Genomic DNA, 19484 nt, shown 5'->3' with positions numbered 1-19484 from the left:
CCTTTGAATCACTAGCAACGTGCAGCTTAGCATTACTGTCAGCTAAGGTGGCTTTGGGGGGGGGGGCAATTACTTCAGCCAGGAGAGTCAGCAAGTTACAGGCATTAAGGGTAGATCCACCTTTCTTGGATGTCCCAGGCAGGTAATCCACCTTGAGTCTTAGTGAGAAGTAACATACATAAATTAAATTAAATTAATCTCCCCCCGTTCCTGCTGCACACTCCCAGGCCAATTCTGAGAGCCCTTGTCCTCCAGGAGCAGCATTTCAGGAGGATCAATGGGCTGCCGCGGGAGGCAGGAAAGTTCTGCTCCCCCAACAGAAGAGCTGTGCACTAGCGGCAAATTTCACACGGATCCATCCCCAAATGTTGTGCCAAGAACAGCTGAATTCTGACCGTCTAATTCTGCAGTATGAATAAATCTGCATATGTTCTATTTTGCAAAACATATCTTCTTCGTTTTTTGTTACTTCGTATAATTTACCCTGACTTTTTTTAAAGTGCAGAGGCATTATTATTATTATTATTACTGCTGGGCATTAAAGTCTGGCCCCCCACTGCTGGAAAATCCCATTCAGCCGCCTGTTTCAGCTTCTGGGCTCCCAACAGAGAAGGAAAGGCCCCCCGTGTTCCCCTCAGGCTCACCCTTGCAGACTTGCTGCCTCTTTAAAATGGACACTGAGACCTGCAAGAAGCTGAGCTCTGCACCCGGCGCCCCGTTCTGCTTTCCCCTTGCAGAATTACAGGATGCGCGCGCGCACACACACACAGCTCCCATCAAGGTTGGTAGAGGAGACCGACAGCGAGAGAAACAACAATACTGTGACTGCATTTACCTGAGGAAGGAGACCACCAGGGAGTTCTTGAATTTTGAGTAGGTCCGGGAATTGAAGCGGTTCATGCCACTAAAGCCCTGGCAAGGCGGCCCACCGCAGAGCATCTCCACATCCCCCTTCTGCGGCAGCTTCTGGCCCAGGGAGTTGGTCTTCTCTCCCGACATAACCAGCTTCAGCAGGACATTGCAGTCCTCCGTGAACACTGTCGTGCCGGGGTTGTTCAGGCGGAAGGCCTGTGCAGCCGGTTCCCACATCTCAATGGCCCACAATGTCTCAGAGACTTCTGAGGTTGGCGAAAGAAGAAGGGGGGGAAACCCCGTTTTTATATTGGAAGTCCCATTCCCAATCCCAAGGGGAGAAAATCCCACCTCCCCTCTTAAATCTCACAATTCTGTTCTTGTGGTTATCACAACCGTACAATGACTGCCAATCCTGCAAAGCCCCCTCCCCGCCCCGCCCTTTGTGCTAAATGGCCTTGCCTGCTTGGTGAAACCCTTCCGACAAGCCTCCACAGCCAGAGAAAACATCCAGAGTGCGCAGCTTTGGGGGCTTCATCTCAGGAGCCTCCAGTTCGCTGGGCTCAGACATTCCTGCAGATTTCACCTTGCTTTTGCCTACGTCAGAAAACAGACATTTGTGTATTTAGCACATTTTTACACCACCACTCGAGAGAGAGAGAAAACTGCTCCGTGTGACTTACCATAGTAACAGAAAGGAAAAGACAGTGAAAAAAAGCCAACCCAACCAGCTGCACGAACTCAGCCCAACAACAAAATCATCCAGACTAGCACAGGAGTGGCTCTGCAACTCAGCTTCAGACGACCCACAACATCAGGACGCAACGGAAACCGGTGGCATCTAGTCTGGCCTGGGACTGCACCCCTGGCAGTTGCACTACCCCAACACCCCCCCCCCCCCCGAGGAGGAGGCTGCAGCAGAGATGCCCCGGACTGGTTTGTTTGGTCTTCCACGGACTAAACGGATACGGATAGGACTAAATACAGGCCCCTATTTCGTTTCCCCTTCAAAGACAAAATGGCCGTTTCTACTGACATTTTCATCCCAGAGCTTTTTGTTTCAATTTTTAGTTAATACACCACTAGGAGATTAGGGGGCAGGAGGGATACGCGGCTGCCAGGATACGGCCCTGCTGTGGCTGCAGAGACTCTATAAAGCGGTTGATGCCACTTAACTCACGACTGAGCACTTTCGTGCTGGTGCTGCAAAATGGAAGGCGGAACGGGATACGCACAATTTCAGAACACCACACTGTGCTGCTTTCAACGGAGCCAGGCCACTGGTAAAACCTCGTCTAGCAGCACCTCCCCTTCAGGGGACAGCAGCTCTTTCCCTGAGGGCCAATCAAAGAAGCTACGGAGTTTGGTGCCCTGCAGGTCTTTCTCGACTGGCAGAGTGGGCAGAAACAAGACATCCTATGCAAGGACCAGGCCTTGTACCACGTAATACAGAACGCTAAGTCTGGAACTTTGGTTCAGGCTTCACGCCCCGCAGATTTCTTACTAGGCCTGTTTGGCGGGAAAGTCCCGAGCTCTGTTAATTAGCTGCCCCTGGGCTGCTCCCTGCTCCCGAGAGAGAGGCCTTGGCGGGGGCGAGAGCCTGCTGCTGAGCTCAGCCACGCCCTCGCTCCTTCACAGGGCTGTAAAGCCCAACTAAGAGACGGGCTGGTTTCTTCGCGTGGGCTGATGCCCCTCCAGGCTCCAAGAAGCCTCTTTGTCTCTAGGCAGCTTGTCAGTCTTGCTACCCTGCAGCCATTGCCAGCCACCTGCCTGCAACGTGGAAGAGGGCTGCCCAGAGCCCCGTGCCACCTCCAGGACGCCCAGAGTGGGCTGGCATGGACGGACTCGGGTGAGACCAACTAGGGGACCTGAGTGGCCGGGAGAGCCATCAGGGATGGGGGAAGAGGGTCTCTGGGACGATGTACGCCGTCTGGGTTGAAGTCGCCAGCTATTCTGTATGCAAATATTGGTGTGGAACAAACAGAACTTCAATTTTTCTGCAGAGGGGTATGGACACAGCCCTGCTTCCTGTCTCCCGAAGGTGTGATGTGTTCAGACATGGGCTGGGTGGGAAGGGGGAGAAAAAAGAGAGGGGGGATGAAGATGTACTTTAAAGTATCTTTCTGAGAGTGCCCACCTTTTCCTTTCCCTTTCCCCTTCCCTTTGTTCCCAGAGCTACGGGCATGATATGGGGGGTCTTCAAAGCTTTTGGTTTTTGCATTGTATGCCTGGAAAAGAAAAGGACAAATTAAAACCCGTTCTGCCACACCAAACCAGCACAGCTCCAAAGATGTTGCTTCTGAACCTTCCACCAAAGCCCAAGGAAGGACAGCAGGAAGAACTGAAGAGTCGCACTTCATCCAGGAGACACTCCTGCTGTCAGGCAGCCCCTCCCCACAGGGTGGGTCTGGGGCATCTGTAGGGAGTCAGGTGGGCCTCAGTCCCCATGGGGCACGCTCCACTGAAAGTGGCCCCACACAATCCTCATTTTAAAAGGGTGTTGCGCAAAAAGCATTGCGGTGCTCTTCTCCATTCAAAAGGGTTTTCACAGGAGATGTTCCTGGAGATTAAACCCACAAATTCATTAGCAGTGTGCAGGAGGGGCGCCATCTGGGTTTTCCCCTGGGGCATTCAAGTGCTTGGCCCAGCCCCAGCTTTAGATGTCTGTCTATTGGCCAACGGACCAATGCCGAGATTCACAGGTCCAGTTGCACGGTGGGTGGGAAAGGTCACCTCTAGGAAGTAGAAGCGATCGGAGCCGCTGGCAGAGTAGTCTTGGATGCGCTCTGTCAAGTCTTCCCCGTACACCACGGTGCAGCGGCCCTGGACATCTCTGAGCTCCACGGTGGCCTCTTCATCACTCCAGTAGAGCAGGTTGATATCTGCGTGGTAGCTGGCTTTCACAGACTTGTGGGTGTTCTCCGGCCTGGGAAAAGACGAGATATTTCCTTCTAGCGGGACAGAAGGGGAAGAGGGAACCAATCCCTCCCTTGAACTCCAAACAAAATTCAAAATGAGTTGAGCTTCCTTGTTTCTTCAACCACGCCTCTTCCCCCCTCCCCGTGCCAGCTTCCACCCCCCTCAAAAAACTTCTGTTACAAAATTTTATTGCCCCTAAAATAGTGGCCCTTTGCCTAGTTCACCCATGGGCACCATGGCGGTCACCAAGACCCTTCCTGGCACCCAGCAAGGCGTTTTAAGAAAGTGGGTGGGGCCAGAAGAAGCTTTTGCCCAGCAAGGCTACTGATTGGTTGTGCAGATTAAAAGACATCCCATTAAACGAAGCTGCTGCCTGAAATGTTGAAGAGATTATTAGAGTTACGCACATCCACGCTCCCTGGCATTTTGTACTTGCCTCTGCCTCTTGTGGCAGGCATTTTGTAGCTGTGTCCACCCAGGGCCGGATCGACGCGGGGGGGGGGGGGCAGGGGGGGCAGTCTGCCCCCAGCGCTGCCAAAGAGGGGGTGCCAGGCACAGCTGCCAGCTGCTGGGAGTGTGCCGGCGGCAGTGTGGGCAGCTGAGTGGAGGGGGGGGAGGCCGCCCGCGCCATTCGCTGGCCGCCCCCTCAGCAGGGCAGGCGAAGGGCACGGGCAGCCTCCCCGCAAACGCAAACAGCCAGGCAAGTGCTGCGGGCTGCTCCCGCTTGACCCGGAGCTTTCTGAAGCGATCTGAATCACCTCAGAAAGCTTTGCTTTGGTATTTCTGAATCAGGCCAGCAATGCTGGGCCCAATTCCAGAATCCCGAATCTTTCCACTTCGGGCCTGACTTGGGTTTTTTTCTGAATTGGAATCCCGAATCGCACACCCCTACTTGGGAGACAGTCTGCCATCACACAGACCCCTTCAACGCAACCTCATTCTGATGTATACTAACAAAAAGAGATTACGCACGACAGACTCCTGTCTTGGATGCCTGTTCTTCTCAGATCAAGGGCAGCTGCCTTGGTCACACACACAAATTTAACGTAGTGGCAGAGGAAAGAACCTCGTATGTACAGTTACAGGACTTGAAACTTCAAGACTGATTGATCCACACGCAACACACAGAAGCCAGGCCACACAGGCTACTTCTCACCTGTAAAGCTTGTAGACACGTAGCTTGATTTCTGCCTCGTTGGGGCGGCCATTGCTGCGCACGTTGCAGAAGATGGCTTTAATGCGGCCGATGCGGTACGGCTCAGGGGCATCTTGGTTGCTGCCTTTGATGTACTCTGAGTATTTGCGGTAATGCTCGGGATGCAGCTCTTCGTCCACTGCTTCCTTCTTCTGGCGCTTGACAGGGCTAGCCAGCCTCAGGCTGGGGAGAGGGAAGTAAGAGCCCATAACACAGCTGGGGGGGCAGGGGGGGGGAGGCACACTGGATGCAACATGCACAGTTAAGAGACCGTCAGAACAGGAACCACTTTTTGGAAATTTTGTCTGTTCTGAATGTACTATAAACTTGTACCAGTATCAATTACATTTCCACTTAAAATTATTTGCTTATCTGTTAAAATAATCGCTAATTGTGTCACGGCGGGACACGGGCCTCGTCCTTCTACACCAACCCCTCCCTTTCCCTCTCGGCTTTGGGAACTTGCACTGGAGAGACTTCTGGCCAGCCTGCAAGCCAGGGACTAAGGCAACGCGCTCCCCTCCCTGCTAAGCCGGCACGCGTCCTTTGATGCTGGAAGCGCCACTTAATCTGCGGGACTCTGCCTCTCCCCATAGGGACCCCCCAGAGGGCTCTTCGCTCTAGTGATAAACATCTGCTAAGGGTCCCTGGCCCCAGGGAGGCCCACCTGGCATCGACCAGGGCCAGGGCCTTCTCGGTCCTGGCCCCAGCCAGCCTGGTGGAACACTCTGTCTAACGAGACCAGGGCTCGGCAGGATTTGTTATCCTTTCGCTGGGCCTGCAAGACGGAGCTGTTCCGCCAGGCGTATGGGCGGTGCTAGGCGGAGCCCCCTGGCTGGTAGATACCAGAATATGCCCTCCCTACCAGCACTACCTCCATCTAGCAAACAGCCCTCAGTATGATGCTCTAGAGATGGGTGAAGGTCGGTCAGTTGGTTGCTGTGCCATTATGATTATGTATATATATATGTATTTTTAACTCTGTAACTTTGACTGTTTTATGGTTTTAACTGGTATCAATTATTTAATGTGTTTTAATTGTATATGGTTGTAATCCGCCCTGAGCCTGCTGGTGTGAGGAGAGCGGAAATCAAATAAATAAATAAATTCAGTTCAAAATTCATTCTTGTGTCCATTCACGGATACAGTTAACATGCCAGCATCGGGCTCAACTAAACAGAAGTGCCCTCATCTCCAGAAGCTTCACTGATCCAAGGTTGCCCTTGCCAATCAAGACGGAGTACGCTGGTCCATCAACTAGCGTTCCAGTTGACTGACTGTCAATTATAGTCTGTCACCCTCAGTACACAATACAGAAACTGCTTGCACCGTGAAGGTTCATTCCAGCCTCATCTATAAAGGAGCTGCCCCTGCCCAAGCGCACCAGGAGCTGCACATGGTTTCCAGTGGACTCCGGCTGATTCCAAATCTTTTCTTCTGCACCCCACCTAGTCAAGTCACTTCAAGAACCAACCTGAAGGAGAAGGAATCCGGCAGAAGAAAGACTCCATCCCCAACACGGTACTGCACTCCGTTTTTTGTTGCCACGCCATAGTACATCTTTCCCTCTGACTCCTCCTGTGGCTCCAAAACTTTGGGGATTTCCTTCTGCCTCACCTCATCCAAGCGAGTGCAACTCATGCAGAACCTAGGAAAAAAACAGTCACCTGGGATAGAAAGCAAGACCCTCCCCGCCCCCCCGCCCCCATCCCGAACTTGATTTCTGGGGCAATGGAAACCACTCAAGAGCATGAAAAGACATGCCATGAAGCCCAGTACACAAGCCATCATCACGCACTCCTAGGCTCTTTTTAATTTTCCAACATCTGCAAACTGTGTTTACTAATTTGATTACAGCAATAATCCTGGGATTATATTCAAGGTTCTGCATTCAGATAGGAAAACTACTAAAGCCAACAGTACGTACAACACATTTCATTCATCTGAACACTTTAGCATTTTAACAGCATTTGGGACAGAGTTGACAGACATTTGGCAGGGGGCTGCTATGGTCAAGAGCAGTGTGATATCAGGAGGTATTAGTTATGATGCAGACAACAGAAGTGTCCAAATAAAAGGATCTGTGAGGGCTCACATAATCACAGGCAAGACAAGCTCTACTCTTAGCAAAGTAGTATTCAAAGATATTGCAGAAACCATAAAAGCTAAAACACAAGGGTTTTTTAAGAACATGTGCGCATGCGTGAACACACATAAATGAGGTTGTTATCCTGCAAATGCAAGCCAATGCTTTTAGCTCCAAATCTGGAGAGGCAACAGAAGTCATTGCCCAATTTTCGGCTTCACGTCTGATGTGGTTTCTTTGCTTGCCTTGGTTAGAAGGTAAATATCAGGCCCAAAGTTTTGACTGAGAGCTGCCAAAAATGTCCCGTTTTCTTGCTTTCCTGCCAAATTGTTTTCAGAAACTTCTGCTTTTGGAGTGGTCTAACAGTACCTTTTGGAGTACACTAAGCCTGCTGATTTGAGAGACAAACTGTCCAATTTTAGACCTTTCTAGTAGTAAACCAGGGTTAAGTGGTTGGGCTGCGAATCAGCACTCTGCTGGTTCAGATCCCGCTACTGCCATGAGCTCAGCAGGTGGCCTTGGGTCAGCCACTCCTCTCAGCCCAGCTCCCCAGCTGGATTGTGGGGATGATAATAACATTAACTTGTTCACTGCTCTGAGTGGGGCACTAATCTGTCTAGAAGAGCGGTATATAAGCACAGTTGTTGTTGTTGTTGTTATTATAAATTAATACAAAAGCCATTGTCATTTTTTGGTTGCTATAGTACTACAGCACTGAAGCAAAAGCAGCATTTGTATTTACTTTCTCCCCCAATGGGGACCCAAACTAGCACACATCGTTCTCCTTCTTCCTTCATTTTGTCCCCACAGGTAGAATAAGTGGAGTGTGCACAACTGTTCCAAGGTCCCCCAGTGATCTTCTATGGCAGACTGGGATTCAAACCCGAGTCTCTCAGATCCTAGTCTGACACTCTGACTGTTACATCACACTTCCTTCTAATTCCAAGAGGCTGATTTCAGTGGCTGGCCAGAAAAAAAAATAGAAGCAGTGGCACCTCTCACAAAAAAAAAAAATCTATAAAACATCCTGCATACATTCTACCAGCATTCCTTACAATAACTGCATACAGCAAGCCAGTGTTATCCTCATATTGTAACAAAGTGTGTGCGCGCGCGTGTGCACCTCCGCACATAAGTGCGCATGTGCATCTTGCCTCAAGCCGCTTCAGGGCTGAAGAAACACTGGGGGCCTTCCTGGCTCACACTGCTGGGCTGCAGGTAAAGGGAGCAGAAAATGAGGGGGTCCCTTCCCTGCAAGAGAAAACTAGCAAAACGGGGAACGAGCTGAGCTAGAACCGCTTCCTGGTGCGGCATTTTTTTAAAAAAAATCTTGCAGGATTGGTGTTATTCCTAACGTAAGGAGGGATCCAAATGAGGCATCCTGCACCTGCGGTCTGCAGAGGCCACACCCCTTTTACCATTTCAGGACCTGTTGCAAGGGTAGACCTGACCTTCACTGCCCCAGAGACCCCAAGCAAACACTGCAGAAAGGTTGTCCATCACTGGCCTGTCATTTTGGAAGAGGCGGAGCTGTTGTGAGCTTGGGCTCAGAGGAGACCCCAGGAGACCCCATAATCAGCTTCTCAGGAAGTTTTTAAACTGCTAATAAAAGGTACCTGGGGAGGCCTGTTTAAGATTGAAGTACCAGGAGGTGGTCGGCAAACAGGCGGGAGCGCGCACCCCCCCCCCCTGTGCTCTAGGGTTTCACTTACCAAAACAAATCTCACTCTACACCATGAAAAGGAGAAGAGACTAGCAAAAGATGAAATGCCTTTTTTCCCTTTTGAAGGCTGCTATAAGCACAGTGTATCCGTTTCAACTGACGAAACCTCATGGGGAGGTGTTAAAAACCCCTCAGCTTCAAACTGGGGCCCAGTATGCTTTTCCATTAGCATTTTAAAAACAGCAGGTAGGATAATGGAATTTCTCAGCCTCTTCTCTAGCTTGACTAGGGATGCCAGGCCGAGCAACTGGCGGGAGGTTTGGGGGCAGGGACATGGAGAGCCGGGGGTGACATGACACCATTTCTGGGGGAGACCTGGAGGCGGTGGCAGGTCTAATGTTTTTCGTGCTATGTATTTAATTTATATTTTATTTCTGCTTGCTAATGTGGGGTTTTTTTTTTAAAAAAAAAGTTGATTTGTAAATTGTTACTGTGAGTTTAAATGCAGCCTCTGAGGGAAGAAGGAGGGAGGCTGGACAGGTGAATTGGAGGTCAATCTGATTAGACAATAGCTGAACTCGGGGGGGGGGGGGGGGGGGGCAGAGGGAAGTGCAGGTTTCAGTCCCTGTGCTGAGAAGGAAGTGTTCATTCTAGTTAAGTCTGTGAGTTTCTGAGAGAGAGTTAACTCACCAGGAGATTCTAGTTTAAGCCCATTTTTAGGTGTCTCAGAGAAAGGATTCTGGCTAAATTAGACAAGCTGTGTGGAAGCCGGAGAACCTATTTCTGTCTCAGTCAGGCAAACTGTGTGCGTGCCTGAAACGCTAAGGTAAACCATAGAGTTACTCGTGATTCCTAAAACTACCCATTGTCACTTCTGGGTTTTCCCCCCGTAAGTGACGTAACACCACATGCGATGCCAGTGGCAACAGGAGATCTCCCGCCCTGATGGGGATGATGGCATCCCTAAAGCTGGACCATCCACAGGCAACGTAACAGATTACTTCAAGCCAGGCTGAGCATCGCATTCGCCAAACCAAGAGCGTGCTTGCTTTCCACCACCCCCCATTACTCCCGTTTCAGCTGGACCCTCTTCCCATTCCCAAGCCGTTCAGTCCCGCCAGACTCACTTGTATTTGTGGTCCTCGCAGGGCTGAGTCTTTGGGGGAGTCTCAAACCTGGCGTACTCTTGATCATACCACATCTGATAGAAGTAAGTTCTGCCGTCATCTTCCACCATTTTGATCTCCATGTCGAGCCCTCCCTGTGAGCAGAAAGGGGGGCACGGGGGGGGGGGGCACACAGAGATTGCATAAGCAAGACAAGGAACTTGTATGAGCCTTCTTGCATCAGAACTCAACGCTGCAGCAGCCGCCGACACAGCACACGGCTCAGGTCCCTTTAACAACGCACAGGCCCAACTCAAGGAAAAGATCTCAGGAGGCTATCAGGGCAAAGGTTAGCCAGGAAGGCCAGAGAACGGAGCCGCCTTGGCTCAAAGGAACCTTGCAAAGCTGGACATGAAGCAGGCCGCCTACTGAAATGGCCACAATCCTGGAAGTCATTTGTCATGAAGGCGTTTGCCCCAAAGAATTAGACCTCTGCTGTCCGAGCCCATCAAGCGGGCTCTGGAATCCAAGGTGGTGACTGCTTGGGAAGCATCAGGAACCTGAACATTGTGGAGGCTCCACAGCACTGAAGTTCTGAGGCAGCAGATGGGGCAATGAGGGAGCTGGAACTATGAACTGGGAAAAGGTAGTTGCTGCTAACTGTTGAGAGCTCGTGTGGCAGCACTCAACGGGAGAGAAGCAGGGGGGATGTTCGGTCCTTCTGGGAACAAAAAACGTATAGCCTAAGCAGCCTGTGCCCACTGAAGCCAGCAGAACACTCCGTCCAGGATGCAGACAGAGGCCTTAAAACAGTGATGAAATTTTTTAAAAAATCGTCTAATGAAGAGCTCTGCAGAACCAGAAAACCTGCACTATTGTTTTAGTTGATCTTATTAAAAAGTGTTGTATTAGCTTTTGGACTTTACTATGGACCAAACGTGGTCATCTGCATCTTCTGTGGCCTAAGCAGTTTCAGACACGTGGGTCTACTGTTTGTGACTTTTCTTCCAATTGCAGGTTTCGTTTGTCTGTGTCTAGAAATCTCAATGGCATCTTGACTGAGAACTAGAAAAATCTGCTGTAGAATTGAGAAAGGCTAGTAGTAAAGTCGGGCAGGTGCTCTGGAAAAAAACAACCATCTGCAGCTGAAATTAGGGGGGAAACATTATTAATGGTCCAACCAGATGAATTTACACTTCATTTCCACGGATCTGCCCCTGGAGTATTCAGTAAGCCACAATGGGAAGAGGATGCCCTCTTCCTCTGATCCAGAACTACATGCTGTGTTTTGTAAGGATACCAAAGGCCTAGGCACACCTCAGACAATTATGAAAGGCAGTTCTCAAGTGTCTACCATTACGAACGCAGGTGGCTCGGCAAACACCTGCTAGAGGCCAGGCTAGAGACCAGCGAGCAAAAAGGAGCAGGGTAACAAGAGAACGTGCTTTACCATCTCAAAGTGTTTCTGTGGGGCAAAGATCACATATGGAAGTACACCGCCCCCCAACAAAAGATGGCCTGATTGCCCTTATCATCAATAACGAAGCAATAGAAAAGAGCAAGAGTTCAGTAGCACCTGTAAGACTAACAAAAGTTGTGGTCGGGTAGGAGCTTTCGTGAGTCGCAGCTCACTTCTTCAGATATCACTTCTTTTCTTCTGCTACAAACAGACTAACCCATCTTGATCCATAATGAAGAATATGACATGGTGCAGAGAGACGGAGAAATCTGCCTCTCTCCTGGAAACTAACCATGCTTATTTCTAAAGAAGTTCTCCCACTGAGAACGGGGAGCTGATTATCAGGAAGACGGCGGTACGTTCAGAATGTCGTGGGGGGTGGGGGGAGGTTCTTCCAATCAACAGAATCCAAGTATGAGAGGAGCAGGAGAACCCCCGCCCCCGCCCCCGCCCCGTCCGCTTGTACACATCTGGCACTCTCACGAATACACACGAAGGCGCCTTATACTGAACCAGACCCTTCAGCCATCCCAGTCCGCACTGACTCGGGGTCTTTCACATCACCTGCCGCTTGCTCCTCTTTTCAACTGGAGATGCCAAGGGCTGAACCTCAAACACCTTCTGCAGAGGCTCTCCCCACTGAGCCACGCTCCCTCCCCACCATTCAAGCCCTGCCCTCTCGCAACAGCCAGCAGTTTTATCCACACACCTCTAGAGCCCAGTTCTCCGAAGGAGCTTTATAGAGGACGTTGACTTTGCCGTGGATGTAAGAGAGTTGCATGTCTTCGCACTCATCCACCAAGAAGAGCTCCAGGGGGTCGGATGTTGCCCCCAGGACAGTATCGGTACCACGGCAGAACCAGTGGACGTGGAACATGGGCTCGTTGTTGGCATCCTCCCACATGGCAGTAATTCTAGGGAAAACGGGGAAGCAGGAAGGAGAGGGAAAAGAGAATGAGTTTCCAACAAGGATCTTTCATTGTTTGCGGTACTTGTTTTGTTATAAGCACTCCCTGGAAGGAAAGTCCACTAGATAAAGATCCACGGGGTTGGGGGTGGTGTGTGGGGGGGTGTATTTGTACCCCCAGTGCTGGGTAAATGAAAGATAACATGGTTAGAAAGGGCCCAAAGATCACCAAGAACCCTTACAGCCACCTCGTAAGATAGATCTGCCTCCTTAACTGCAGGTGGGTACAGAGGGTCGAAGCTGTGGGGAAGCACCTTGCGTAAGAGGTTACGTTTGAAGGCAACACCTGCCGCTTCACTGCCCACTATCACGGCCAATACGCGACAACAGCTCTCACACACACATACCCTGATAAAGCAGGTGGATACAACCTTTGGAGGACCCAGCAGCAGTACGCTCAGAATAATCTGAGTGGGTATCTGCTGTCCCTCCCACCGTTCCTCTCCTTCTAAGCTTCTGACACGGTAAAGGACACGCCTCCAGAAGGGAAGCAACGGTATTCGGTTACTCATCTTTACAGACGCGCCGTCCAGCATGTCATGGTTATGGCGGAGGAAATAAAACTTGGATAAAAGGCTGCCCCCCCTCCCCCAAACGTTCAATAGACTGAAATAAAAATTCAGATCTCAACACAACATGCTCCATGTCCCCAGAGCCACATCCACTCAGAAGGATGCGTATTTATTCCTGCGAACCCGTACCTTGCCAGGTAAAGTGGTTTCGTGGGGTCGTCGGGGCTGACAGAGACACAGTCACCCACTTGCAGCGTCTCTGAATCAATGCACACCTTCTGGTAATAGTCCTTCTTACCGTCACTCTGTAGTCAAGAGAAAGAAAAGAAAAAATCATGGGGAAATGACAGTTGGGTGCTGGTGGCTAGATTACAGCTGTCTTTAATCTCTCTCTTTTCCTGGCTGTTCTCTGTCCCTACCTGGTAGGTGAGAAGTCAGAGAGGTTTGCCTGGACCCCACTACCATCATGATTTGGGGAGGGGGGGGGTCTTGTGATAACTATTTCTCCAGTTTTCTTGTCTTCCGGATGGCATCATGATTTGAAGAATCCAGCTGCCCGTGCAGAACAGTTGCCTCTTTTAGGACCCTGAATAGCTCAGACTCATTTATCATTTAGGAATAGCAATTTTGTGGCCCTGTGATGGGCAACCATGGGTAAACAGCAGGGTCCGTGTCTCCGTACAGTTGACCTGCCCATGTACTGACTCTCCACACAGGGAAAGAGAGTGGGCACAAGTGCTCTGGGGTCCTCTGTGTGATTGTGAATCATCTGCACAGTGCAAACGCATAGAAGAAATGCCCCCAAGCGCACGCACACCCTCTCCATTATTAGCAATGTTAAGAAAGCAGTGCCCCTGATCACAGGGAGGGGAAGTATACAAAGACACGTCTTTGCGCATCTGCACTCCTGGGGAAGTGGGGACTGGGACCAGCATGCTCATATGTGCTCTCCCAACCTGTGGGGGTGGCCAATGCAGAAGCGATCAAGCAAGGGCACTTTTCTCTACCCTTCCACAGGAACAGCACCCCCTCATGCACACAGCCACTGCCAGGGAGTCTTGCAAGCATTGCCTTAGCCCAGTGTCGTAACAAAGCTTGATGACAGGCACGAACCCATCTTTGCTGCCACGCTCACACGCTCTGTCCCATCTCAGCAGAAGGCCCAAGTGGCTGCATTCAGCCCCCAAGTAAAAAATCAGGGATTGGCTCAAGGCTTTCAGACACCAACAAGGCTTCGTTCACACTCTGTGCTCAAGGGAGCATGCATGCACAGCAACGAGCTGGGATCACGCCTATCATAAACAGAGGCTTGCTGTGACATCTGGACGCAGCCAGTACTGACCAAACAAGCAGCCGCTCAGGTCAAGAGATTTCCACACCACAGGCAACCAGCTCCAGAGCAGAACCTCAACCACCTTTGTTTTCTAACTGGCTGAAGGTGCGCCCTTTACCTTGACGGGATCTCCCACCCAGGAGATCCGGCTCTTATTTTGTTTCTTCTTCCTTCCTTGCAGCATCTTCTTCGGCGAGGGCATTTCGGGGATGTTATCATCCACCTCCTCATCTTCATCAGCTTCTTTCACTGCCAAGTTGGGACATCTAAAACAAAAATATGCAACACTTGTAGTTCAGCAATCTTCCCCCAGACCTTTCCAATTTAACAAAAATACCCCCATTTTAAGACAGATTTTTGCAAACAAAATGAAAAGATTACCTCCTCTGTAGGCAGGCTTGCTTCGACTTTCCACTGCCACCAAATTTAATCATGTCCTGGCATGCTTTGCATTTGCCACACTCAGGCTGCTGGCAAACCTGGATGGGGAGAAGGAGACAGGAGGTGATAGTTGGGAGTATCACAGATAAACTGGAGTCAGGAGTGAGTACTGCTGGTGCGTTTCAGAGGCGCTACATATATTCAGCAACTCAGTGAACTTATAAGAACACTAAATGGGAACTCACTAGCACCCTATTACCTGTTGATCTCAAAACCTACACCCTCGACTACAAAGAAAAGGAGTGACAAAGGAGTCCTGCGAATAAATTTTGGGAGAAGCGGATGTATAGGAGGTCTGATCTGCTCCACTATGCTTGAGAAGATAAGGGGGCACATTTCAAGAGCTTTTGCATCGCCCAATTTGGGAGAGCTTCAAATGTCTAAAGGTGGCCGGAGTGTGATGGGAAAGGGGGGAGTCATCCGGAAAGCAGGAAGTTGAGGTACTAGCAGAGGAGAGGTAATCGGAAAGAGACACACTTCCCATAGCTCTCTACCACAGGCTCTTTTGGAGAGGGGGGGGGGGGTGTTCAGCATCAGATATCTTGGTGCGCCCCCCCCCCCACTGGAGCAGGGAACTGAATCCAGCTGTTCAGAGCTACCCTTTCTCTCCCTGGGTAACCTGGTGCCAACCCAGGGGCAGCTGCAGGAGGGGTGCACAAAGCTTCTCTCCGAGAGATGAAATGTCAGAGCAGGGCACAAAGATCCAGGAGAGACGCAGCTGCCAAGCCCCCAAGCAGGCAATCAAACCCAAGAGGGCCTCTTTCTCCGCCACCCTTAATTTGCATGCTCTGCTTTCAGAGGCGTATATTTGCAGAATGGGTGGATAAACATTTTGGCTGGGAGCAGCATGGGGGCAACTGAGGAAGGGGGATAAGGAAGAAGTATTTGGGGGGGGGGGGCAAAAAAGGAGGCCAGAAAGCCATGGATGATGTAGTCAGATGCCAGCCGCACACAGAATCTTGTGTCCTCTAGGGCCAGTTGCATGGCACATCCTCGCCTGATTATACCTCGCAGACCCCGCAGCGCCTGCGCTTTGTGTGGTTCTCCTTGTCCTCCTCCCTTTCGTTCTTCTCTATCTGCTCAGAGAAGAAGGTGTCAAAGATCAAATACACAAGTTTGGTGGTGGTGGCCTTAGTGGGGCCCTTATCCTTGTCAATCTTGGTGGGGTGCCTGATGGCCTGTCTTCTTGCAGCTCGCCTGGAAGGAGGAAACAACAGGAGAGATGCCACAGTCTCAGAAATTGCATGCAATGAACAAAGTGATCAAAACAGCCCTTCTCAGTCGCAAAACCCAAAGCTACGTTATTCTGTCCTCATGCGGATGAGAGAAAATGTGTTTACCATTTTGGCACAAGTCTGCCAAGGGCTTCCCAGATGGCATACAAGTCAACCCACAGAAATCCCTGGCAACAGCCTGTAACATATTCTTATGGAGCCGGTAAACTTCTTCAGGTCGCAAGCAGTGGGGGCACACGTCACTGAATGCTCCTCCGCACGAGGACAGAACATGTCCGGAAGCAGGGTTTTATCTCTTTGTATGGAGGGGCGTTCAGCCATGGCCGCTCCTGCCCACAGTCTGAAACAGGCCAGGCCAGATAAACGTACCCACAGAGCAAAAACAGCTTCTAGTGCAATATGCAACAAACCCCCTTGTGGGTCTGTCCTGAGACAGGCACTCCAAGAAATCCCGCCCTTTTCTCTACCTTTTCCCCAAAGTGACTCCGGCCAGCTTGATTAGGTCTCTCATGCAGGGCGTGATGAGAACTGGGGGCTCGTCGCTGTCCCCTGCTTCGTCGTAGCTTTCCACTTGCTCCACCACAAACTGAGCGTGCCGAAGGAGGGAGTCTTCCGTGAAGCGGTTGAAGTTCAGGCCAGCAGGAGGGACGGTTGTCTGAAGGGAATCACAAGAGGTAACACGTATGCTGCATATATCGGGGGAAATTACTGTGCAAGGACAAGTGGGCTGTGACGCAAGGGGGGGGGCTGCTCAGGCTTTGACTTTCAGCTACTCTCTGTTTCAAGTGGACTTCTCAGCAATATTAATAACAACATTCGATTTATATACCGCCCTTCAGGACGACTTAACACTCACTCAGAGTGGTTTACAAAGTATGTTATGATTATCCCCACGACAATCCCCCTGTGAGGTGGGTGGGGCTGAGAGAGCTCTGAGAGAGCTGTGACTGAGCCAAGGTCACCCAGCTGGCTTCAAGCGGAGGAGGGGGGAATCAAACCTGGCTCTCCAGATTAGAGTCCCTTCACTCTTAACCACACCACCAAACTGGCACCGTTAGCTCTGTCTAGCTTTGTTAGAGCTCTGGAGACCAGGAAAAATTCAGCAGGAGGCGGGGGAATGTTTCTTTTTCCCCAAAAGCCTTTTTGGAGGGAGCACGAAAACAAACTTCTATGAAGTGTTTTCTCTTTCAGAATGACTGAAATGCTTTTATAGCATGCTGTAGACAAACAACCGCAACAACAAAAAGTCATCAAGTCACAACTGACTTATGGCGACCCCTTGTGGGATTTTCAAGGCAAAAGATATACCGAGGTGGGTTACCATTGCCTGCCTCTGCACAGCCATCCTGGACTTTTTAAAAACTCATTTTAAGTGATTTGGGGCACGTCTGTGGCTCTGAAATATTGCTCTTAAGAATGAATCTGGGATATTATCAGGGCTCATTCTGAGGGGGAACGCTCTGGAACGCCGTTCCGGTAGTTGCCCCAACAGGTCACGTGTCAGGTGGCTCCGCCCACCTGGCTTTCGGCCATTTTGGGCCCATTTCAGCCTGGATTGGGGCCGAAATGGCCCGGATCAGGTCAGTGCAGGGTGGGGGAACCATTTGGCCATTTAGGGCCCTTTTCTGCTGGGATCAGGGCCAGGAAGAGGACGCCTCCCCCCCCCCAGCACCAACCTAGTCCTGGCTGTTTCAGCCCCGATCCGAGCCCAAAATGGCCATTTTCGGCCCATTTCTGCTGGGATCAGGGCTGGAATGGCCAAGATTGGGTCGGTGCTGGGTGGGGGAACCCTCCCCTGCCCAGAATTGACCTGGTCCGGGCTGTTTCAGCCCCGATCCAGGCCCAAACGGCCATTTTTGGCTATTTGGGGCCCATTTTGGCCAGGATCAGGGCCAAAACTGCCAGTACTGGGTTGCTGCCTGGCGGGGGACCCCTCCCCTGCCTGGTACCAACCCGTTCTGGGCCATTTGGGGCCCAATCCTGGCCAAAATGTGCCCAAAACGGCCATTTTGAGCCCTTTTCGGTCTGGATTGGGGCCAAAACGGCTCTGATCAGGCCACGGCCAGGTGGAGGAGGAATAATCCCCGTCTGGCAGCAGCCTAATCCTGGCAATTTTGGGCCTGATCAAATCAATTATGCTAATGACACACTTCCAGTGATGGCAAGGGACGTGGTATATGCTAATGAGTTATGCGAATGATTTCCTGCCGCTCTTTTTCTACGAAATGACCCCATATGCATACTACATATTATGCATACGTAACATGTAATCTACCAGTAAATGGTGGCACTTCCAGTAAGTGGAAATGGCGTATAAACCTGCTGAGCTTCCCATCCTTATCTAAAACCACAGCTTTGCCCCCTGGAAAGGGAAGGCCTGACAGGCTCAGTGGTTCTTGCGTGACTCTCCAGAGCTCAGATGTCCCTTCCGGTGACGCTTCAAGGCCAACCGCCCTGGTGCCTCTTCTTGCAGCCACAGAGCATGCATTTCTCTCCTCTGCCAAACTGACCTCGATCTTGTTCAGCAGATCCTCGTAACTGACGTCAGGATTGTTTTGCAGAAATTCCACCACGATTTTGCTCATGTAGATTTTCTCCTGCATCAGTGCAAAGATGGGAGCATATTCCTCACTCGACTCCATCAGGATGTAATCCGCAAAAGCTGGAATGCAATAAAGATGCACAGGCCGCATGAACCGTGCTGGGTCCAAACACTTGGCCTCAAACTGACTTACATCAAGTCACTACAAACACGTGGACTGCCTTGGGAGTTGAATAAAGAAGTACTTCTGTCCACCCTAAATTTACTGCCTATAAACTCTGCTTGGTTCTAACATGAGAATGGAAAACTTTGTCTACTCTCTCCACATCAATTCCTACATAGTGCTTACCTCCAAGGGAATAACGTGGGTTCAGAATTGAAAACAATTTATGTAGCAGAACATTCTTTAAAAGTGTGTGAAACGGTGACATCGTGGCTTCGAGAGGACTGGTGTTTGCTTTGCAGGATGCAGCCGGAAAGCCGAAATGCTCAGTCCAGACATTCTGTTACTGCCGCTCACGGTAAAGGTAAATCAATTCTCCAACACATTCTTGTGGTCTTACCTGTGGTGAAGCCAATCAAAGCCTTCTCTCCTCCATCAAAGCCAGTAATCCACCATGCGTTAATGGGACCCATCTTCTTGGCCCGGACACCACCTGAATCGAAGAAGCAGAAGGAAATCAGCACAAACCCACACTTTCCTAGAAGGCTACCAGCAAATGCTCACTTCAAAGGCGCCTAATAGCCCGACCAGAAGCAAACATACAGTAAGGGATAGTGAAACCCTTCTGACTTTTCTCCCAGGACCCTTTGCTTCCCCTGAAGGCCTGAAAGCTAAAATGGGCTCCCTGCAAACTCTTCCTTTTCTACTGATTCTCCCTTATCCACACTGGGATCAAGAACAAGCTCGATCAGATGACCTGGACTGGGCGGGCCTCGAGGGCTCTATTCACCGAGGAAGTCAGGACTCTTATCATTTTGCAGAACAGAAATGTTGGGGGGGGGGGCATTTTTATAAAGGGATTAGTAGGACAGGACTGTAGGCTATTGCTGTGCTCACTGTATGTCTCACTTTGCTTTTACTGCCTTGGCATCTGCTGTCTGTGTTATGGTGCACCATGCCTTCGATAGCTGTTTGTGTGCACTGTTTTCTAATTTTGTAATCCTAGTCCAT

General features: G+C 50.6%; 1 protein-coding gene across 2 annotated transcripts in view; it reads right to left on the bottom strand.

Moving 5' to 3' along the window:
* Positions 1–19484, bottom strand: part of DNMT1 (DNA methyltransferase 1) — a 51040-nt gene that overhangs the window by 14203 nt on the left and 17353 nt on the right. For both annotated transcript variants that reach the window (XM_055003352.1, XM_055003353.1), the window contains exons 12-26: positions 18874–18966; positions 18279–18430; positions 16236–16423; positions 15541–15730; positions 14474–14571; positions 14211–14358; positions 12949–13064; positions 11990–12194; positions 9843–9976; positions 6441–6614; positions 4928–5149; positions 3586–3778; positions 2990–3080; positions 1315–1449; positions 836–1118 (exon numbers count right to left, since the gene is read on the bottom strand). In XM_055003352.1, coding sequence (XP_054859327.1) covers positions 836–1118; positions 1315–1449; positions 2990–3080; positions 3586–3778; positions 4928–5149; positions 6441–6614; positions 9843–9976; positions 11990–12194; positions 12949–13064; positions 14211–14358; positions 14474–14571; positions 15541–15730; positions 16236–16423; positions 18279–18430; positions 18874–18966 — 2422 coding nt within the window. The remainder of the gene's footprint in view (positions 1–835; positions 1119–1314; positions 1450–2989; positions 3081–3585; positions 3779–4927; positions 5150–6440; positions 6615–9842; positions 9977–11989; positions 12195–12948; positions 13065–14210; positions 14359–14473; positions 14572–15540; positions 15731–16235; positions 16424–18278; positions 18431–18873; positions 18967–19484) is intronic.

This window comes from Eublepharis macularius, chromosome 19 (assembly GCF_028583425.1).
Source record: "Eublepharis macularius isolate TG4126 chromosome 19, MPM_Emac_v1.0, whole genome shotgun sequence".
Taxonomy (NCBI): domain Eukaryota; kingdom Metazoa; phylum Chordata; class Lepidosauria; order Squamata; family Eublepharidae; genus Eublepharis; species Eublepharis macularius.
This window is presented reverse-complemented; position numbering and strand designations above follow the sequence as displayed.